Source organism: Gouania willdenowi, chromosome 17 (assembly GCF_900634775.1).
Source record: "Gouania willdenowi chromosome 17, fGouWil2.1, whole genome shotgun sequence".
Lineage (NCBI taxonomy): Eukaryota > Metazoa > Chordata > Actinopteri > Blenniiformes > Gobiesocidae > Gouania > Gouania willdenowi.
Window position 1 is genome coordinate 13,968,872 of NC_041060.1, and position 24,636 is coordinate 13,993,507.

A 24,636-nucleotide genomic window follows, 5' to 3' on the forward strand; every position below is an offset into this window, starting at 1 on the left:
TTGCTTCATCCTACACCCTTTCGTCGGTTGATTAGTTGGACTATTGAGTGTTTGTTTTGTTTTTTTGCTGATATAAATTAATTCATTCATTAATCTTCGTATTTAAGGTCTTGGAAAATGTGCTACATCTGTAGCCGGGAGCTGCAACGCAATTAAATAGAGCTGAAACGATTTATCGTGTTAAACCATCTACACCTTTGAGTCGTTTAATATGTGTTAGCCAATGGGTCTGATTTTTATACCCAGAGCACGGCCCTTCTACTTCTACTGTTGCCTGGTTACAGCTATTCTGTGAGCTACTGCGTGTAGCAACTAAAAATGTGGGATCACTGCAAATTGAACAAAAATACAGCACTGTGCGGTGTGATTGTTGTCTCCGCCAAGGACGTAATATTTTCATTGGCGTTTGTTTGTTTGTTTGTTTGTTCTTTAGCAACATTATGTGAAAACGACAAACATTTTAACCAAAATTGCCATTTTCAGAAAACATTGGCATTTAAAAAGTTAATACTCATGGTACCAGTGTTTGGCAAAGATAAGACCTGGTGCTTGGCGGAGGTTTGCAGTCTCCGAGTCAGTGCTAATTTAGACGGAAAATTTTAGATTTAGTTATAGTCAGTCTTTTGACTAAAATACAATGTAGTTTTAGTCATCAGGACTATTTCTATTATAGTCTGGTTTTAGTCTACAAAATCACATTGAGATTTTTATTGACTGAATCTTATCAAACTGATAAGGGATGATATTGATGTTTGTAAATACACACAGAATCACAAGTTCTGATTGTAAAAAAATATAATTATGTTTTTATTAGTCACCAAAAATATTAATATATTTTGATTTAGTTTTTGTTAACATTATTAGTTATCTTCTTGTTATTTTCCCTTAAAGGCACGCTGTAACTTTTGGCCACTAGGGGCGCTAGACCGGTAACTTTCACGCAAGTGCCCCTCGTGGCCACAAGCGCCACAGCACTGTCGCAAAAATCAACAAACAGACGGGCCAGCCTCCCTTCGTCTATTGATTGTGTATGCAGACAGTAGTTGACTTGTAACTTCGGGATAAGGATTGGCTCTAAGGGCTGGGGTGCGAAGCGGGGCTGGGCTCACGCCACTGCTACAGTCTATGAGCTGGAGGAGCAGCCGCCACCGCCGCCCTCCTCTCCCCTTTGCGAAGGGGTCCGACAACGGCGGCGAGGCCAGGAAGAGTCGGGCGGACGCACCACCTACGCGGCGAGGAAGTCAGAAGTTACGAATGATTGGCGCACCTTTAACCCAACACGAAACTACCATATTGTGCTCTTTTGGCTGTAAACAGAGGCTAAACTCGTTTCAGCTACCCACAGCAATGGCGTCGGGTCGGGAAATGCCCGTATGTTGTGACGTCACGTTGGAACTACATATATACGAGCCTGTGGTCACGTGACTGCCGTAAAGTGAAACATTCTCCAGGTCACATGACCTGGTGAAAGACGGTCCTTCTCTCCAAACTTACATAGTCGGTATTTCACGTGGGAAGCCTCGCTGTGAGCATTGATACTGTTAAGCGCTGTATATTGGCCTCATAACTCATATGGGTCAGCTCTTTAGGTCAAAAAGTCCACGGTGTGCCTATGAGAAATGTAGTCTTTTCATGTAGAAGCACTTTGTGCATCAGCAGCTCGACAGGACAATTTGTTTAAAGTAGGCGAACTTATCATAAGTCAGGTTTATTACTTTTCTTAGATAGAGATAGAGATACCTGTTAATAATTAGGCTCAAAAACTGTAACTTTGACAATTTAAATGCTTATCAAAAATAAAGTGACTATCATAGTAAATGAATGCTCAGTGGATTATTAACGCATGTGCCGTCTTGTAATTTTAAAATTTTCAAAGCATAATGATGTTTATGTTGATATATGAATAATAAGAAAGAAAAATGTAAACATAATAATGAAATCTTAATTGCATATGCAGAACCACTTAGAAATATAAGCATATTACTAACAAAATAATGTTCAACTTTTTGTTTTATTTTGCCTTTTTTTTTCAAATAAAATTATTTTGTTGTTGGACTGGACACGCTAACAGATATTGGCAATACAAAAATAACTATAAGCATTACATTACTACGGCTAAAAAAAATTAGAATGTAATTTGTTTTCTTACTTTTTAAGTTAAATATGAAAAGTTATAGTTTTTTGTCAAACACTGGGAAAAACTATAATGTTACCTGCATTTGGATCTAAATAAACTGTTTATTGAAACGTTTTTTTTTTTACCTTTATTTAAGTAATGACAACTTAAAAGGTAATCTTCTAAAACATCTTGTATATTTATTTGTTTTGAGTTCTTAAAAAGAGTTCAAAATGATTTTTGTGTTAATCTGAATAAGAATATGAAGTATTAAAACTGAAAAAAAAAAATGATAGACTTATAAACTTGCTCCTACAGTGTATGACTAATCATTTGAATAATCTATATAATCTATTTTCAATGACTAAATGAATCATTTAATGCAGCCCTAAAATCAATTGTTACTGTATTGTTAGAGTCATTTTTTTAACACGTTTGGGTTTATTATGGAAAGCTCTCAGGAGTTTTCTGATGGCAACACTAATTGCTGGAATATAATCATTTGAAGATTTGCTGGTATTGATTTGTTTTTGCACCGTTCTAGTGTTTTTTTTTTTTTGTTTTGTTTTTTCTTGGAAAAATAATGAATTCATTAAATAAACGAAGTAGAAAATTCATCTTTTTGACATCGCACATTCAGCAAGGAGCAACCATGGCAACTCAGATGCTGTTTTCATCCCCCTGTTTCTCAGATATCGACAGTGAATAGACAATATTATTACTCCTGGGTTCTGAAAAGCTGCAATCATACACGTTTTCTATGCTACGACACATCCAACTTTCATTTCATTACAAAGCTTTCTTTATTCTTGATTTATCCTTTCCTGTAATCAGGTGTGTGATTCACTCATCCATCCATCCATTTATCCATTTATCCATTCATCAAGCAGCGTTAGATCAAATGTGGGTATCTGAATAATGATAAGTCATGGAGAAAGAAATACAGGAAAAATTAATTGGAAAAGGTTTTTAATGTTTTTTTTTTTTTTTTTTTTTTAAGGATCCCCATTAGTCCTCCTGGGGTCCACAGCTGGTTTACAATTACAATTATGGTGTAATTAGGGTCCGAAGGCCATGGCTGGCCATAGGAACCTATTGTTCTTGCTCTTTTTCCGATTTGTTCTTTTCGATTTGGCCCCGTAGGATGCCCAAAGTCTCACCAAAATGTGCACACATCAGGCCTGCTGAGCAAATAAATATTTTGGTCCAATGAAAAAATAAAAAAAAAAAATCTCTAAAAAAAAAATCTCTAAAAAAAATAGACGCCAAAAAAGCGATGGAACTGCACAAACGGCAGGTTTGCCCGATTCACATGAAATTCGCCACATGTATTCTTGACCCTAAGATGAGCAAAAACTTACATTGTGACCATGCCCAAAACCAAACAGGAAGTCAGCCGTCTTTGGTCAAAAAATGACATTTCCCCCTGGAAAGGCATTTGCGCAAACTAGTCTGAGGGGCTACATGAGATTTTCTTCAAACTCGGCCAGAACACTTAAAACCCACTGGAGATTAAAAATCGTCAAAATAATTTGCGTATCTTTAACGGTTTGGTCGTGCAAGCATTACAAACGCAACGCAAAAACGTGCACACACTGTGATGAACCAGTATGACCAGTAGGTTTGTCCTATTCATACAAAATTCGCCGCATGTATTCTTGGCCCCAAGATGAGAAAAAAGTCACGGATGACTTTGCCCAAAACCAAACAGGAAGTCGGCCATTTTGAGTTACTAGCGTTTTGCTCTTGCACGAACTAGTCTGAGGGGCTTCACTCGATTCGCTTCAAACTCGGCCAGAACACTTGGGACCCACTGAAGATTAAAAGTCATTGAAAGAATTTGCGTATTTTTAATGGTTTGGTCGTGGTGTGACTGGCGCCATTTAGAACATCATAATAGAAAAATGCATATAACTTTCAAATGCAAAGTTCAAACTGCTTCATATTTGATACACATGTTGACTGTCCATCCCTAAACAAAACTCAGTGTGAAAATTACCCATCATGCCTTGCGTTCTCAGATGGCGCCACTTTGAGTGGAGTCCAACGCTAACAGCTCTAGCGGAAAGACGATATGTCTTGTTGACTTCAAAATAGTGTTGGATGAATCTTACAAAATGTGGGAGGGGCCTATAATGTCACTGGAAAATCCTTCACCATCACATTCTAAATGCTGTATCTTGGCTATTTTTCATTGGATTCGCATCAAATTCACTGAGAGTGATTTTTAAATGGTTTTGCCTTTCATACTAGGTTTTTTCCATTTTGCACGCCATAATAGAAAAACCGCTATAACTCATATATAACGTTCAAACAGCCTCATAATAGATACACATGATGACTCTCCAGCCCTAAGCAAGATTCATTGTGAGAATTACCCATCGTGCTTTGCGTTCTCAGATGATGCACGCCTTAATAGAAAACCACGATCACTCTCAAATACATACAATGAGTTATCGACCCCGCCCACTCCTTCGGATCCTACGACACCGCTCGCAGCTTTGATTATAATTGTAATTGTAATTCTAAAAATCTGTTGCTGTCATAATCGTAGTTGTAATTGAGTTTAGATCATTGACATTGTAATTGTATTTGCCATGAAAATTCTATAAAATTTGTCAATTATAATTTAATGCAAAACTGGGTATATTATTATAATACAATCACAATTAATATACAATTATTAAAATATGTTCCAAATCAAGCTTTGCCTCATTTTAACATTTGTATATCAACACATAAAAGGCTCAGATGCCCACACCAAAAACCTATATTTTCATATACTGTATTAGGTAGCCTAACAAGGTAACCAATAGATAGGAAATACATTAGATAATAGATATTTGTTTTTAGTGTATTTTACTGCTGATTTAGGACACATTTTCATTAAAAATTGTTAACTTTTATTAGGTTATTTATTTCAGGCTCAGTAATTGTGATTAATTGTAATTTACCTTTAGGAATTATGAACGTAATTGTAATTGACTTTCTGAGAACAAACTTTTCTTTAATTCAATTGTAATTGGCAAAATAGCTGGTCAATGTAATCGTAATTGAATTGCAATTGAACATGGGTAATTGAAAACTTAATTGTAACTGAAAAATGTAATTGACCCCAACCCTGGTCCACAGAGACAACAATAAAATACAAACACAGGACAGACAAACGCATCAACCACAATATTGAAAATTACATTAAATACAATTAATAATATAATCGATAAGAAATTTTAAGACACATTTGATAATTACTCAACATACAGCCAGTAACTGAGTCGGTTTATAAAAGGTAATGACAAACAGAAAAACCTCAAACACTACGGTAAAGTGAGAGCAGAAGAAGAAAGTAAGGCACCTCACTGTGCTTAACATGATTAAAAGTGAATCACTTAGACAGAAATGATGAAATTCCCAAAACGTTAATGCAATTTGTAAAATGCATCAGTTAGGGAGTTAAAAAAAGAAAAGAAATCAAAAACAATTATCAAACGCTGTAAAAAAAAAAAAGGCAGTCAAAAGCTTTAACTCAGACAGAAGTCCTTGTATAGGCAGTGTTCAAATCAAAACAGAAGAGAAAGAATGTAGAATGAAAGTCAATTTCTGAGTAGAGTTCATTGATTAGGACTCATTTGAAAGCTTCCGCTGCCTTTGTCTCCGTTATTATTTTTTTCATTCATTGCCTTCATTGCGTGGATGCCTGATGATTGACGAGGCTGGAGAAAATACAACCTAGGATTTTTTTTTTCCTTCACCCAGTTATCTTTTTCAGCATAGGGGGATTAAAGAATGATGTTTATGTGGAAATAAAGCTGTTGCCCTTTGATAGCGTCAGGCGCAGCCTTAGTGGAGCACAGCCTGCCAGATTTTCCAGTTTGATTATTTTAGGCCTAAATCTTTTAGTTGCCTGCATGAGGTCAACAATGTCCCAAACATACAAAAAAAACAAAAAAAAAACTCAAAAACTCAAAACAAATCATGCAATGGCACTGGTTACATGCAGGCTGCTTTGTGCAATAAGCTACTTACAATCGATGCAACAGCAAAGACTGGATGAGAAGTTAATCCTTCCTCTGTCTCTCTCTCTCTCTCTCTCTCTCTCTCTTGGTCTGTTTATATCTGTCTTTATCACAATCTGCCAGTGTGTATGTCCATATCTTTTCTACATTTTATTTTTTATTTTTTTCTGGGAGGTTTAGGCTTAAGGTAAAAGGATCAATAGGGGGCTGTGATGTTCATACATCTCACAGGTCATGGATCCACTCCCTCAGTTTGTACAGATCCAGATCAGGAAACCACTCGAGAGCAGGTTGGCTGCCAAACGTTGAGGCACGTGAGGCCACGAGCCGATAACTAATCTGAATGCAGGAAGGGATGCCAAATGCTGCTGCAGATGAAAAGCATTTGAAAGCAATCAGGGCGAGTTATTTTTTGCTCTGAACAGTCTATTAGAAGCTGCTGGTACTTGGTATTCTTGATGCTCATCTGCAATTTCATACAGCCAATGCTTGTACAATCGAAAGACAACAACAACTTGTTGATCAAAGGCTGTTGTTTGGCAATTCTTTATGTCGACCTCACATATCCATGACCTTCAACAAATAAACAACGATGTTTCTATCTCGTCCGTAACAAATAAAAAATGAGAGAAGCAGCAGCAGCAGCAGCAGCATCTTGACCAGGATCTCACTGACCGGCTGGTGGATGTTGCACATGATATCGTAGAGCTTATCTGTGGGTGAATATCCTCCTCAGCTCAATGGCCTGTCTGTCCCCATTTTTTCCCCCTTACAGCACCATCTGCGCACCAGCCAAAGCAGAAACCAGATTATCTCATGAATACGTCATGCAGAGTCAATGGCCATCACACTCGCTCACTCATTTTCTCCTGTTTCACGTTAACTTTAAATCATAAGGTTGTTGTTTTGAATACATTTTAAAATTCTTATTTATATAAAATACAACTAAATGTCCTCAAAAATTTTTTTTATTTTTTCTTATCTTGTTTGCTGTAACTTCCTTCATTGAACATGCACTTCCATTGCCCTTAAAGCTCTAAAAGCTCTCGTTGATCAATGCTGTGGCTGTGCACAGAAGGTCAAAGATGATAAACTGTGCTTAAAACGAAAAAGCAGCACAATCACTCAGAGAGAAAGAAGCCTCTGACATCCTGGATAAACTCAGTGAATCAGCTCAGAGGCTGTGCTCAGGTTGACAAAATGTCACTGTGCAAACTGTTTGGAGGCTGAGAGATTATCCTCCAAAAAGATGACGGGAAAATGTATTTATTTATTTTTTTTAAACTACTTTTACTGTGAATACTTTAATAAAAGGCAAACACCACTTCAGCCTATTTTTGGGTGGCTATGAAGCACTCAGAAGAATTGTTTGGATTTTAGTTTTCTATCAGAAAGTTGACGTGACATAACTGCGAGGAAGCAGATATTTAAGTTTAAGAATTACAGATTTAAAGGCTTGCTCTTTTGTGGGTTTTGTTTTGGTTTTGTGGGCGTGGCTTAGTGGAGTCACCAATCATGGTGTGATCAGGGTTTGTTAATTGCTGACAGTTCTTTTGTCAAATGCCTATTTAGATCAGAAGAATCATCTGTCAGCGCTTAAAGGTTTGATCGAGTCCTTTTACAGCCTGTTAAGCACAAGCCACTACATAGGCAAATATTCATAAAAGGGCAACGATCATCAAATAATGCAGAACAAAGGACGGAAGAGCTCTGCAGTTGAATGCCCTTTTCAATTATTTTAATGCTTAACTGTCCTTTTCTTTTGGTTGTAAAGGGTGCCTGCAAATAACTCCAAATCAAAGTTTCACAGTGTTCACTGTTAATTTGGTTGTTCATTTGTGTCATTGATCAACAGAAATATTGTGTAAAGTTAGATTAGAGAGGTTTCAGATGTGAACCTTTGTTTGTATGTATGTAAAAATTTGTTATAGTCAATTTTCCTTATTAGTCCCTTTTATAAATAAAGGTTGTTTTCTGATACCGCTGCTGCTACGTTCTCTAGCTAGTGGGCGGGATAACACTACAGTCAGGATGACAGCGCTAGAGACGATAAAGAAACTTTTTTTTTTGAGGAAAAACGACAGCTTTTAAAAGATGGGAGACCAACACCTGAGTTACCAGACCTTCAGCAAAGATAAGGTCAGAAAATTGTTCGTATTTTCTACAGTGAATGGTACAAAAGGAAGGATTGACTTTGTGGATGCTCCTCACTGAGGCTGTTCTGAGTTGTTGTTGTTGTCATTTCCTCCGTGTTTCTGTGTTTCCAACACAAACAATGGATGCGCTGCCGTGTCACGAGATATATCTTGTTGGGGGAGTATGGAGGCTATATTAAATAATTGTTTATGTTTCTTTAATGGTGTTTTACGATGTTGATTTTGTTAGATGGCTAAATACTTGTTCATGTGTATCTTGTTGGGTTTTTTTTTGGAACGCCCTCCCTACCCAACCCTAGTGCTCACGTCACGTCACTGCAATGAAATGTAAACAATTCCATTGTGGTACACATGACTTTCTACCAATATTATGCCAAAGTCTTTCTGTTGTAAATGTTGTAGCACTCATCACAAAATATACAATTGTTCAGAAACATTTCCACATGAATATGAATCAGCGACAATGTGGAAAAAAAACTCTCTTTTAATGGGAAAAACCCAGAACCAGGTTGAGCGATGGCAGCCATTTGCCTTGACTGGTTGGAGTTAGTGGATGGAAAAATTGGTTCTTGGGTCACATGCTCTGGAAATATGAACACATACTTTATTTTACTAAAAGGAGAACACAACAAGATAGAGAGAAAGAACATGAACTACAAACTCCATTGCCAATGAAACAAGCAGAAAAACTGTTGTACATAGTAAACAGTAGTGAGAGCAACCACGGTGGATGGTTTAGAGACAGTGGTTGTGAGGAAAAGACAGGAGGCAGAGCTGGAATGAGTAGAGATGAAGATGTTGAGGCTCTCGTTGGGAATGACGAGGATAGAAAGGATCAGGAATGAGTATGTCAGAGAGACAGCACATGTTCGATGTTTTGAGATTGGAACTCTGAGGCAGGAGCCCTAGAGAAAGAGGAGATTTATGAATGTAGTGAGAGGACATGACGTTAGTTGGTGTGAGAGGAGAGGATGCAGAGGATTGGGTTTAGATGGAGGCAGATGATTTTGCTGTGGCCCCTGAAGGGAAGAATCACTGCATACCTGATTGAATAGCAAGGTTTTTGTTATATGACAGTTGGCCACCTGCTGCCTCTCAATGCAAAGTGGCTTTGATATCCACCGGTTGTCCTCATCCGATGTTTGCATGTGATGGACCAGCATGCGGTCCAGATAAGAGGGATTTGCTTCCCTTACTGGAATAGACGACCATGTAGCTATACTACTACAGCAACCTCTGCACAGTGTACACCAAAGACACACTAAATTAGATAAAAATACACAAGATCACTACAACAACACACAAAAATGACATGAAAAACACACAATATAAGAGAAAAATAAACTGAATATAAAAAAAAAACAGACAACAAAACACACAAAATGATTTTATAAATTATCTTGATTTGAACATGAACTGAAAATTCTAATTCAGTCTTGGTCCCACATTAGGAGGGAAATGACTGGAAATAATAAAAACTATAGAAATACGTACTGTATATTCATGAAGCACTAATTAATTATATTTAAAACTAGTGCAGTGCCCGTTGGAAGTATATATTGCTATAGAAAAGTGGGAGGTTAAGTAGTTTTTTCATGGATGGCTAAACGAGGTTGTGTTTGAAGGTGGGACGTCAGGGACATTTGGGTTTGTTGTAAAATTTGTAGTGCGAAAACCATTGTGTTTTCATATATTTTGGCTTTTAGCAAGAACACTGTAGGGAGTTAAACCCCATCTATTCTGATTCCAGTTTGTTGTCAGTCTGATCCTGATCTGCAGCGATATTTGACAAACACACACACACACAGACACACAGAGATTCCTTGCTTTTATATAGTTTTGTTGAGAGTTGATGAATTTGTCTGCTGTCATTGATGTCTAACTTCAACACTATTATCATCAGTAACTATCTTAACTGGTAATTACAGAAGCTGATCCGCAGAGATATCTCACACACACATACACACACACCCACACACACCTTTTAAGAGGTACAACTGATGACATCTCTCTATTATACATTGGAATGTTCGAGGATTAAAACATTGGAACTCAGGAGATGGGGCGTGGGGGTGGGGCATCCAAACAAATCTTAGAAGCAGCAGCCATGTTGAAACTCTCATGTCAGTCTGATCCTGACTCACAGAGATATTTGAGGAACACACACAGACAGATATTCCTTGCTTTTTTTAGAGAGATGAGAATATTTCATTATCACTCATTTATTCCATAATCTTTGGTGTTTTTTTTTACAGAATTCTAGCACAAACGCTTTAGAGAACAATACTTGTTGATATTGAAGCTTCTTATCCTACGCAGTGTTTCAGAGTTTGTTGTTGTTATCGTAGTTTTCATAATGTATGGTCAAATGGTGTACATGTACTACAAACCCTCCTGTATTCACCACTTTGTGCTATTTGATAGTTATGAGAGTTGCGTGGCACGTTTGTTCAGCATGTCAAGTAGAAAAGTGAGAACGACAAAACATTCACAGGAGTTTGGTTCCTTTTACTTTTTTTAGACAAACACACTGTGTTCCTGTAGCAAGAAGGATTTTTCTATTCACTGATCCAAGCTTAAGAAAAAAAAAAAACTCATCATGGAAAGAAAATGGCTTCACAAAGGGGGCCTTGTGCTCACTGCAATAATTTCTATTTAGCAGAAATTACATGAGATGCTCTGTGTGTCATGTGCTATTTCTTTCCCCCTAATGGAAAAGAGCAGAAGAATAGACTGTAACAGTGGTGGATTCACTAAGATCTGAAATAAATTGTGGTAAACCAGGTGTGTCTCTAAATGCTTTGGTGGCACTATTTGCTCACCTGTTGTGGGGAATTCACCAACATTGCAGCACTAATGAGTGCACGTAGAGATGTGGTTGAGACCGCCATATTTAAATGAACATTTTGCTTGTTTAACGGGGAGAGGTGAGTGCACAGAAGCACAAAATTAGGCTTTACGCCGATCTGATAGGCTGTATCGGATCGGCCGATAATTTGCATTCTGTGCTATTAATGTGATCGGCTGTAACGTCTTCAGTCATGGATCCGATCAATGACATCATTGTCAAGATGAAACTTTCTGTAGATGCTCCCATTGCATTGCTTTATCATCTAATTTACACCAAAGAGTTGATTGCTTTACGTGACACGGCTTTATTTCACTCGCATTTGTGCACAAAGGTGTGAACCTATGTGTGAACGGCAAAAATGTCTCTCAGTTGGAGCGGAGCGGCTGAGCGCCAGAATTCTTCCCCAGTCTGCTGGCTCTGAAAGCGCGGACAGTGTCTACTGTTAGCGTCTGTGTGTGTGTGTGTGTGTGTGTGTGTGTGTGTGTGTGTCTGTGTGTGTGTGTGTGTGTGTGTGTGTGTGTGTGTGTGTGTGTGTGTGTGTGTGTGTGTGTGTGTGTGTGCGCTTGTTAAAATGGAGAGTCCGAGAGCAAAGCGGAGCGCTTTCATACTGGACATTTCTGTCCGTTTCAGGATGATGGTGGATACAGAAGCATGCGCGTGTGCGCCCCACTTCAGCTGCACACCTGGGAGTCAAACTTCGCCCCGGGAGCCGAAGCTATCCTCAGCTTCGGGCTTAACTCCGTTGCTTCACAGCAGTCATTGAGTATGACATGGGACTCCGGTTTAATGTAACAGCTGCAATGTTTATTTTGCCAATCATTCAAAACGGCATACAGTTTATAATCAATCTCACACACTCCACACATGGTCAAGAAACTAGATCTTACATTCGCAGTTAAAGGGCCACGCAATCACACACTAACAAATGTTATGTTAGCAGGTCCTGCTTGAAAATTCTTCAACTGTTCCACACCCTCACAGTCACAAGGCTGTGTTTAGGTCCGAAACATGGTACCGTTTGATTTTCTGTGAATTTGTATCAGGTAGTACCAATGGAATTTGATCGGTACCTAAAAAAACTAACCAGAATTCAAATGATTGGATTAGTGAACGTTTTTTTTAAACACATTGATATGTGATCGGTGATCAGCCCAAAAATCCTGATCGTGTAAAGCCTACACAAAATTACATTTGAAGAAGTTCAATTGGAGGCTGGTGGACTTCTCTGTTTGCTTCACAAACATTTAATAATGCAGAAAACAAAATGAACAAATAAAAAGTTTTATTTTTAATATGGGTGCTCCGCCAGGTCCTGTAACTTTGCTCTTATCAGTCCATAGAAAACAGGCAGATTTGTACAGAAACCGTCCTATTGATCTGTTGATGCCATTGATCTGAGTTAATGCAGCAACAGTCTGTCAATCAGTCAGCACCATTGGAAGATGATCTACTGAGCATCATCCAGCGGGTCTGAGCAACGTTTGTCAAACACACTCATTTGGGCACACTGTGCCATTGCTGTGTAAATAACACAGCTGATCAGCTGATTCTGGCCTGACGCTCATGCCATCGATGCGATGTTTGACGGTCAAAACATGGAGAGAAAGACACGGGAGCTACCTTGAGCGGTGCGTCTGGAGCGATATCCACATTTTTATTCAGTGGCTGTTAATATTGACTATTGTTTTATTTTAATTATTTTCTTGTACTAGAAAGGTTAACTGGATATTTTTTTTCCATCTCTGCTGTGTTTTGTGTCAACATTCAGTGCAGCGATATCTGTGTACCTGAATGTGGGTCATACTATTTTCGGCGCATAAAACAGTCACCACAAACAATTCCTAGTTTGATGAATTGCATTGTGCCACTGCATTCATTTTATTGCATTTCCCCCTCCAATTTTTTGCTCCCCTTGTGAGATCCATCTATTATACATATTCATCAGAGGGAAACTCGCTAAATAGATTGTGAGCACATTGTAACATGCTGAACACGCACAGTCCTGATTCCCTGGAGTTTGTACCCCTTATTCGCGCATGGAGTGACGTTTGCACACGTTTTAATACCCCTAAACCTTTAGTGAATTCGCCCCAATGGTACGTTCACACCAAACGCGACTTAGGCGTTAAAATCGTGCCTCACGCCTGTAGTAAGACGCTTGTGCTCATTGAATCAGGGCCCTTGTCACCAGTGTCGAAGATGCTCTGAACGCGTGTCCAAACAAGTTGGTTAGGGGAGGGGCTTCTCTGTTGCCAGTGGTGTTCATACAGTGAATGATATTGTGGCGATCAGTTATGTTCATAATTCACCCAGTGACTGTGAAGCGGTGGGGAACATTGAGTTCAGAAGGCGGTGTTTCCGCTCAGATGTATTTTGGTGTGACTCAGTGTGTGCACTGTGATGTTATAGAGAAGTGCGGTCGAATGGAGAATACAGTTTGGAGTTCCTTGCTGAACACACCGCCTCTGACTCCCATTCCTCGGCTCTACATTATTGAGAGAGTGGCTTGGCTTTATTTGCGCCTCGGCGCCGTTTCTGCATTCACCAGAGCTGCTCTCGGAGAAGAATCGGTTTCAGCGCTACTTTCATCTTTCCCGTGCCCAGTTTGACGACCTGTTGACCCCCATCGGCGCTCGCATCTACTACCAAGACACCAACTACAGGCGCTGTATGCCAGCAGAAGAGCGCCAGCAGAAGACCTGATTGTTCGACACGCTGCGATATGCCCCAAAAGTTCAACAATCCCAACTCCAGCGTCGGCCGCGTTGGAGGCGCCGGACGCACGTCAAAAGTGTTCGCCGCGCAAAAAGTTTCAAAACGTGCCGCACAGGAGGCTCGGGATGTGCAGCAGGACCTCTGACGCTCCCTAGAGGCGCGTCCACCATATATTGTCTATGTAAACCTGATGCTGTTGACACTTTGGACGCATTTGTTGTGAACGTGCCATTAATAAGTGTTTTCTCCTTTCTGAGCTCGAGAACTTCTCTGCTCTTATGATCAAGGATGTTGAAAATTATGGAAACATTTGTGAAGGCTTCCAATGGTTGTGTTTGAGTTGCTGTATGGTCATTAGTTGACTTTCTGTTGTACAGATTAAGTTGCCGTAATAATGATGTTGGATCATGAACATGAAAGAAAGAGACTTCCTGTGCAGCAAAGCATCACTGATCAACTGTAAAGGTCAGAGTATAGTTCCTGCTCTCAAAATAAAAAAAAATGGTTTCCAAGGAGCTGCAATCTTTGCTCTTTCATCTTGATGTAGGAATACAATAAAGCTCTTTCTTGCACAGAGAAGGTGCAGCAGGCAGAACTGTACAGCTAGAATCATCACAGCCACACACAGGAGGGGGGTGCACTGAATGCCCACCATGACTCCAACACCAGCCATTGTTCAGCACAAGTGGGACGGGAACCAGAGGCTTCATCACAAATGGAAAATAATCGAAAGTATTGATTCTCTTGAGTGCACTGGGGAAATTGGCCATTCCTTTCTATACAGTAACCTGACAACAACAAGCTGAACTCTATGGCTCCTCAGGGAGTATGTTCTCCTCTTACTGTAGACTCCTTAGGGAGCGCTCAACTCTACTAGAGATTACAGGGTGATGTGAGGTTGAATTATTTCTGCATTCTCATGTGGTGCAATGCAAGAAGTTATCAAACATGTCATTGACAATATCTACAATATCAAGCATTAAAAAGACATGAATAAAGTCATTAAGACAGAAGAATGGAGTTTGATTAAAAATTAAACAGAAAGATTCACGCATGTCCTTAATACTTGGTTTAAAATTCTTAGTATGAATATGATTATTGACTATTTTGACATTCATAAACCATTATGTATGTGCAGTATAAAATATTTACAGTAAAAATACCCATAGTGATGAATACTGATTAGTGAGGGCGTAGAAGTGCAAGTTCAGTCGGGTTATATTCATCATAAACATGATGAACTCCCTAACCAAACTATCTTCCATGTTTTAAATGAAATAATATTGTGTGTGTGTGTGCGTGTGCGTGCGTGTGTCGGAAGGGATTCAAACATCATGAAATATTGACTGGCCAATATTTACTTCTGCCAATTAGGTCGTATTTTCACCGGGTGTTTATTTGTGTATTTGTTTTTCTGTTAGCAGGATTACATCATGTGCTTAACATATTTTGACAGGATTCTAACCAGTTATTGACTTTACACCATGAAACATTCCATTATATTTTGATATTTGATCAATATACTTGATTCTGGATCCGTTTAAAAAATCTCTCATCATTGGCGAAATTACAAAATAAATCATATATTGGTTTGTAATTGGCCGATCTTCATGAAATTTTACTCAGTAATATCAGGTTGGTTCCTCAATTACCTCAATTACTTTGGTCTAAATTGGATCTTGAAAAAATGGGTGTGACCATACATTTGGACCTACAGTATCATTATTAATGGGTACATTTACAATCTTTTAAAGTGTGAATGATCATGGTACCATGGTCATGATTAGTGATTCAGACGATAACTGGCAACATTTGGCAAATGCAGAAATGCAATTCACTTATTTCAGCACTCAGAGTTGCAGGGTCTGCTGGTGTCTGCTCACTCTGAGTGTAAGACAGTCTGTCTCAGGGCTACATACTGTAAGCACAGGGAGAACATGCAAACTCTATACACAACTCTCCCAGTAAGGCTTCCCACCAGGGAATCGAACCTAGACCTTTTCTATCTGCGGAGGATCAGATAACTCTAATGAAATAAAATAAAATTGGGGCTGTGGTGGTCTAGTGCAGTGGTTCTCAAACCTTTTTGGCCCAAGTACCCCCTTTCTCTAATTTCTGAATCCAAGTACCCCCTTTGACTACAAAATGTAGCTTAGAAAACTATTTAAAAAGAACTATTGAGCACAATGATGGAATGAAAGAGTGACTATTTTAAAGAATCTTGTTTTGTAAATAAGCGGAAAGAAACTGTATAATTTTATCATTTCTGGTCATCTCATGCCTTGGGTGGGACCATCCGTCTCTCTCTAGTACCCCCTGTAGTGCCATTGCATACCCCTAGGGGTACACGTACCCCCAGTTGAGAAACACTGGTCTTGTGGTTAAAGAAGTGGGCTTGTAATCGGTCCCTTAACCCAACAGCTTCCCAGGTGCCTCTGACTGGCAGTCCTTGGGTAAAATGGTTAAAAATATTTTTTACAGTGACTTCTATGGTGATTGATGAAGTAAATATCAAATTAATAAAGGTATGGAAGCTGTGCATCCCATGGTTCCCCTGACTAGGAGTTACAGTATGTACTTACGCTTGCCGACTGAAGTCTGACCTGATTACTGGATCACTTTGCCTCCAACTTACTCTATCCCTTACCTTCACCCAGTCAAACTGGGATTTTCTCCACATAGCAGAACAGTGAACTCTTAATTAGATTTGTATTTGTCTGGTTCCATGTTTTTGGAAAGAGGCAGCTTCATACACACAACATTTACCAACTGAAAACGATGTTTTTAATGACATTTTTGCAGTCACTGCACAGATGCTTCAGTTTTCAGATTTGATATGAATTGTGTGTTAAAGTTCTCAAGGTTGTGTCTTTGAACACTTCTAAAGCTCTGATGAGAGTCTCACCTCTACATTGTGTGTATTTATTTGTTGTAATATTTATTCTGAAACTTTTTTCCTGGAACCCGTTCAACAGTCAAGGACTGTAATCTATTTCGTTCTGAACGATCAGGGACTGGATGGCTCTCTGCAGAAGTCAGCAATGCTCTATCAAACAAACAACAACAAACAACAAACAAACAAAGTTTGTGCTATTGCGCTTGACTTGTCTTCTGTGGGCATTTATTTATTTTCTGCTGGTATTCAAGTATTTTTTTATACAGTCTTAAAAACAAGTATTTAGGACAAGATTAGATAGATGATTTGTTAATGGTGTAACCTGCCTCCATACTGGCATTTGCAAACCTGTACAGACAATGAAATAAGATAAGGTGAAGATAAGATAAGATGATACTACAGTGATGTATAGACAGGTGAAAATAATGGATTACAAGTACCCATGTGACTGTAACGGAGTTGCTTTTCTGGGTGCTTGTACTTTTTTCAGTATATTTCAAAATCAGTAATTTCACTTGTACTTTAAAGAAGTAATTAGTTACATTTCTACCCGCAACCGTTACTGAGTAAATTCTTATTTTTTTGGTTTTAAAATGATCAACGATCATTGTGACAACATTTTTTTTTTTCCCATTGAATTTATTGTTTTTTTGTTTTTTTTAAATAATTTTATTTTATACAGATGTCTTTGTGGAAAATAAATTAAGCTCCAATTATACAAAAATTTAGTTTTTTCCTTTTTAACTTTATACATGAGATGTTTACTGTGTGCAAGGGAACCATGGGGGGGGTAAAAGTAACTGGTAACTTTTACGTACTTTGAGTACTATTTAATTCAGCTACTTTTTATTGTACTTGAGTATTTTATGTGTGACTTACTTGTATTTCAGTACAATTTCAATCAAGTAACAGTACTTCTACTTGAGTAGGATACTGTATATCAGTACTCTTTACACATCTGTGTGGATGGATGGAATGGAATGTAACAGTCATGAAGATACTGAACATTGGCTGCAATAGAAGCTTTACATAAAGTCCACCAATAACCACATCAGTGTAAACAGAAGTGTCCACCATATTTGGTCTGTTATTAACAGTTTGACTCTCCCTCCCATCTTTTGTCTCTGCTTCTCTGCTAACTCGTCAGTTTGATGTCGGGTCTGGCTGCCCTGGATGCAAAGTGCTCCAGCCGTCTGGGCATCATGACTATTTCTTACTACCTCTGGACCACATTTGTTGCCGTGGTTGTGGGCATCGTCATGGTCTACATCATCCACCCAGGAGGGGCAGCACAGAAGGAAGACTCTGACGAGAGCAAGAAGCCAATGACCAGCTCTGCTGATGCTCTGCTGGATCTCATTCGGTATGCTGTCCACACATGCACGCATGCACAGACACACAGTGTACATACTTATTTTCTTTTTAAACTAATAATATTTCAAAGTACAGTCAGTGCAGCATTGCAAGAAATAGGAAAATTATTCCTTTTATTCGTTGATCTATTCATGCATTCATTTCTAAGACTCTCCGTGACACTGCGCAGGATGAAATAAATAAACTTACGGCAATATATGACAACGTTATATGACATGCATCATGACCGGTGAGGCACTGACTCCTCTGCAAACCGATGTACACATTTATGAACCCAACAATATGTATGTATGTTATATTTGTACATTTGTAAATAGGAAGCAGTTATTTCCTTTTCCTTTTATTGTATTTCATTCTGCTATTGTATATTCTTGCATATATTGTATGTTCTTGCACTGAAACCGCACAAGTTTGAATGCAATTTCAGCATAATAAATAAATTCTGATTCAGATCATATTTCAATTAATTTAAACATTTAGTTGTTTTAAAAGCTTTCAATTGGGCTTTAATCCATTCCGTATGCTTGAACAATACGATTGCATAAATAGTCGGAATACTGCCTTGTACACCCAAACCACTACCAAGATAAAGGCAACACGTACAGAATAAACAAGGAAAAAAAAAACTTCTTATCATCTACACTGCAGAGAACTACACACATTTACCCATTTTTCAGATAGATTAAGAGTAAAACAAAAAAATAGGAATATGGTGAAAAACATACACTTACTTCAAAAGCCTTGAAAACCAGTCCAAATTGGAGCCCTTAGCACCTGTGAATCATTAGATAAGGATCTGCAGAAAACAAAACAAAGAACAAAGCACAACCACAATGCCAAAACAACAAAACATACAGTATATTCTGCAAAATCCCTTACTAAACCCTGGTTTGCATTTAAGGGTAATGCTTTACTTTAAGTTTTATACATGAAGACTGACATTCTCTGTCATTAGCATTAAAAGGTGCCATGAAGGCTGTCATTAAGTGTCGTTTGTTCCCCTAACTCTAACCCTTTGTTACCCTAACCCTTACTAACTCGACTAGATTCCTGCACCCAACCCAAAAAATGCCAACATAGCTCCAAAGGTGTCAAAATCTAAGAACTTAGATGTATATATAAAAAAACATTATCACATCAGAATATAAAATTACTAACTATCTTAAACGTTTCTAAGAAAAGCTGTCCCCTTTGAAGATACCTCGAACAGAGTAAAAAAAACTGCACAAGGGCAATAACTCCGGAAAAAAATATTGTGCGCTTCTCATTTTCAAACTACATTAAGGTATTGATACCCTGAAGCCACACAGCGAATTTGGTTATCCTATCTTAAAAGGTTTCTGAGAAAAGCTGTCCCCTTTAACTCGGACGGATGGATAGAGCTCAAACCTATATCCCCCTTCCACACTTTGTGGCGGGGGTTAATAATAGATGGTCATGAAAACAGTACAGAAAAATATAAATAGGCGGTAAGTGGGGTTTTACAATGACTGCTGAGTAATATTGCACAAAGTAAGGCTAAAGTGTGTTACCTGTTTAGGTATTTAAAAGATACTTACACAAAGATAAGCGCATCTATGATAAAAGATTAATTAAAGATATGTGATGATATAAAACCTACTATAGGAACGGTCACGTGCTTTGCGTGATCTCGAAATTGATGGCACAGTAAAAGCCAGAGCTCAGAGTGTAAAGCCTGCAGCCTTATGTGCCAGTGGGTTATTGTGCTAAGCTAATTAGTAGCTGAAGGATGGTGTTATTATGTTGAAGCTAAACCTGGGTCAGGACTGCAGTGATATGTATAGGAGAGCTGATTGTATCAGCTGGGCTGAGGAATTTCAGCACTTAAGCTTCATTTGGATTCAAGAAGAATTGGCCTGTATTTTTATTTTGATATTTTATACGGAAATCAAATGGGACATGACTTACTCACCTTCATTCGAATGTTAAACTAGTTTCTCATTTGCATCGACCCCTCCGTCAGTCTCCTTCTGTGCATATACACGTCTGTTTCAAATGTGTGTGTGTTTTACAGAGCACAGCTGTGCCTTGGATTTATCTCGCAAAGCTTCTTTACGGCCTTCATCTACCCGGCCTGCAGGCATACTCTAACAGTACTCTCACACTCACGCTAGTGGCTCGTGGACATGTGTGCTTATGCGAGTTAGTGCGTGTGATAAGTACATAATGAGCACGCTACGTATGAATACATGGACACTTGAATCATTAGGAAGCTTGAGGTCAAAGTGTTTCATCAGCCTGATTTGTGCTCCCCTTACACTGAGAACACACTGAAGAAATTGCCAAATTATAGAATCCTTGTCGAGCATCAAGTCTCAACTTCACTGATTGTGCCTGCATGTCTTTGCCATGTGTTATTGACCATGTAACTAACTGTAAGATGTATAATGCAGTTTTATCTTTCTGCATTTGGAATGTCTTGTTGACATCCATATCAGGCTCTATTGGGACGTAGGACTTGCCAAAAGCACTAATAAGCATACATTAAGCATGAAAATGCACCAACTATGTAAAAGAATGTCCCTTGATAAGAAGCTGCCCTTGCAGAAAACAAAAGATACTAAAACAATGTCTTGTCAATTGAAGCAAAAAACAATGCCAGTATTTCTTTGAACATTCTGACTGTTGCAGCTTAAATAACCTCAAGGTGAAATGATGAATATGGTACTTACATCTGAGAATAAACGGTCTTTGCTTGTGTGTTATGTTGACAAAAGTGTTCACATTTGTTTTTCGACAGATGAGAGAAGACATGCAGAATGTCAAGGCATTCTTTGAATCCATAAAAAACTCCAAAGAACAATGTGCCAACTGCCTGCTTATTACTAAAGCCAACCTACTTGCCACAGTTTGCAGAGTTGACAGGAGCTCGTTTTTCTAAGAGAGACAGGGCCAACTATAGCTGGGTTTCCATTACCCTTGGAAATGCGCAAAATCTTAAAAACTGATAATGGAAACAGCTGAATTTAAAAAAAACCCACTCACATATCGTTAAAAACTTTTTACGCTTTCATGAGGAAGAATTTCAGACGTTTCCATGTTGAAATGTATTGCAAAAGAGCCATGGAAACACGTCACAGAGTGTGACGTACCTGGTCACATGACGTGACGTTCCTGGTCACATGCCCACTCTCCTAGAAAACATGGCGCAGTATGTGTGGACAGGAGACATTTATTAGCATTATGCTTTGAAATGATTACCTCCACATTAGACGTGAAACAACACAGGAATACAGAGTGTTATAAGGAGGTTCTGAGCATTCGTCTTCCTGCTGCAAAGTCTCGCGGGATGAGATTTCATATAAATTACGAGGCTCCTGCCCAAAACAACCTTCAAAGCACAATTATACTTTATCGACATTTCGAAATTTTGCTTTCATTTTGTGATAATCTGTAATAGAATCCCAGCTAGTGTGGGTTCGTGACATAAGAAGCCATCAAAACGTCAAACCATCATTCAAAGCAAATAGAAAAATGTACTTATAGCTGGGTTTTAACACAGAGGGCATGTTGTGTTTGGATTTTTCACTTCGGTTAAAAGAGATTATTTGTGATGCAGATTACTGGTCCAAAGACATGATTGTTTAGTTAAATATGTCTCTAAACTGATGTCTCGTGTTTGTTAGCCTTGAGGTTTCCTGTTCTCGTCCATGGGTGATGCATAGTAACAAGGTCTCCAAATGTTTTTCTACAGAAATATGTTTCCGGCCAACCTGGTTCAAGCTACATTTCAACAGGTAAGATTAAATACAAGACAAGGCTTGCACACATCTATCATCTGAAAATGGTGCATTTGTCTAATTCTTCAATCTTCTTGTTTAAACCCCTCCGTCTTGTTTTCAAGTATCGAACACAAAGAGTCCCAGAGCTCATTCCCAAACCAACAGTGGCTCAGCTCCTGGATGAGACCACAACCCGTCGTCTCTATATCTACGGCATCCAGGACGATAACGGCACAGATGTTCAGAATTTCTCCCTGGATCTCACGCCACCCCCGGATGTTATCATGAAGACGTCCCCAGGCACCAGCGAGGGCATGAACGTGCTGGGGATTGTTATTTTCTCTGCTACCATGGGTTAGTGTTTCTGCACAGATCTAGGACATACATGTACAGAACATGTAATTGTGTATTAAAAGTCACAGCATGGGTATGACATAATCTCAAGAGGAGGGCAAAGAACTGACTTAATTATATAATAACACTGTTGTAAACGCTGGTAATTATGGTATTTTCTTGTTAATATTTTCATGACGGTTGCATCACGTTTTTAAGTTTTGATGTTTTCCATTGCAGGGATAATGCTGGGAAGAATGGGACCCAATGGAAGTGCTCTGGTCAACTTTTGCCAGAGTTTAAATGAGGCAGTTTTGAAGATTGTTGCCATTGTCATCTGGTAAGATAAAGATTTCACCGTGTGTGTGTGCGTGTGTGTGTGTGTGTGTGTGTGTGTGCGTGTGCGTGTGCGTGTGTGTGTGTAGGCAGGGTAGGAGCTGCGATTGTAAAAGTGAGGGTGTACTAAGGTATGGGGCAACCATTGAATCCCAATTTAGTTTATTAAATGAATTTACTAAAACCATGAAAATGTATGTTATCAAGTCAGTGATACTCAAGACGTGGCTCTTTGTTTTAATTGAAATTCTTATTTCCCCAGAAAACCTTAAAACGGGGAAAAAAATTTAACCCATTTTTACCTTTTTCTTTGGCCATTATGCAACTTCCTTTGTCCCATTTTTGCCCCTTTATCAAAGACTTGACACTATTCATCCTTTTGCCAATAAATATTTTTTTTTCCACATCTTTTTGCTAGTTCTTTACACTTTTATCAAATTTTTGTCAATTCTTTAACTATTTTTATCCACTTTTCATCCAAATAAGCTAACTTTTGCTCAATAAATAAAACTTGTTTCCTTTTTTCCCGACATTTTGCCTCTTTTTTGCCCTTTTTCACTCTTGTTTGACACATTTTGCTCAATTAAGCTGCCTTTTACCATTACATACCACCTGTTTCCTCTTTCTTTGTCTTTTTTTTTTGGCTACTCTCATTTTCTATCACTTTACTCATCACCATCAACTTTTCGTTTACCTTCTTATAACAGCAGCTTCGTCAAATGGCTGGCTGTGATTGGCTTGGTCACATTCAATCAATCTAACTGGACCAATATGTTTTCAACAATGAATCCCTCTCTAAAAAGTGAGGGGGATTCATTTTTGTTTTTATGAATCTGCAGGTGTTGTATCCCCCTCGGGTGAAATGTGCCTGTGTATGTGTGTGTGTGGGGGGGGGGGTGGGTGGTGGGTGTTATTCCTCTCTCATTTGTTACAAACACTGCGTTGATGAGACTGATAAGACTGCTAATAAGCTTGTAATTAAATTGTTATCTTAAAGCATAAAACAATACCACAGGATGATACCCATTTCCATGGTGACCACTGATCTTGGCTTTGCCAATCATACACACCTATGTCTAGTTTTTTTTTCCCATTGCAAAATAAAGCTTTAACAAGGAAACTTTGTCAACTGCAATGGACTGGCGCCCTCCCAGGGTGTACCCCCAATGAGACCTGATATGATGGATGGAACACAATATGTCAGTGTGTACAAATGGATGAGGGGAGGCTTGGGTAGAGGGAGTTGAGATGGAGAGTTCTCCGATAAGGAAGAAGATCTTTAATTCCGGCAGCAGTCTTATTTTAATAAATTGTTCCTGCATCTGTTCTGTGGAAGCTCAAAATCATGTCAATGGGATTTTATTTATTTTTATTTAGTTGTATGTACTTTTAATGTCATGTTGTGTAAATCGTACAAATGAGTTCCCCCATTGGGGATTAATAAAGTTTATTTAATCTAATCTAATGTAGCATCTGAAAAGAGTAGCAACCAAACAAAGTGATGCAACACTGGCCGAATCAAAGACAAATGTCTTTCTGAGAGGTTTATCAGTTTTCTGTCGACTCATCCCCAGGTATTTCCCCTTTGGAATCGTGTTCCTGGTTGCCGGAAAGATCTTGGAAATGGACGACCCCTCAGCGATGGGAAAGAAGTTGGGCTTTTATGCGATCACTGTAGTAATGGGTCTGATATTACACGGGCTGTTCATTCTACCAGCGATGTACTTCTTCATCACAAAGAAGAGCCCCATAGTTTACATCAGAGGCATTCTGCAGGCCCTGCTCATCTCCTTAGCCACCTCCTCCAGGTAAGATGAGAAAATCCTTCTCTTCCTGTTGGATGTGCACACAAAATTATGTTTAAAAAAAAGTAGTTTTTCATTAGTGTGCATGACGGCATTCATAATTAAAACTTAAGTTGTCACATGTAAGGGAGCAGAAGCAGTTATTTAATTATCATTTTTTCACAGTCGCTCAAGCCTTTTAATGGGTACAGCAAGGACAGCATCGCTAATAATTGTTAGTTCTACTTATTATGCAGGGCTCAACACTGACATTTTTCCCATGGAGCAAATGTGCTTGTATAAAGTGAAATATTTT

The 24,636-nt window shown here is 38.7% G+C and overlaps 1 protein-coding gene across 1 annotated transcript in view; it reads left to right on the plus strand.

Moving 5' to 3' along the window:
* Positions 1-24,636, plus strand: part of slc1a7a (solute carrier family 1 member 7a) — a 54,094-nt gene that overhangs the window by 12,772 nt on the left and 16,686 nt on the right. The window contains exons 3-7 of the mRNA XM_028472576.1: positions 17,898-18,113; positions 21,840-21,882; positions 21,990-22,221; positions 22,441-22,540; positions 24,111-24,344. Coding sequence (XP_028328377.1) covers positions 17,898-18,113; positions 21,840-21,882; positions 21,990-22,221; positions 22,441-22,540; positions 24,111-24,344 — 825 coding nt within the window. The remainder of the gene's footprint in view (positions 1-17,897; positions 18,114-21,839; positions 21,883-21,989; positions 22,222-22,440; positions 22,541-24,110; positions 24,345-24,636) is intronic.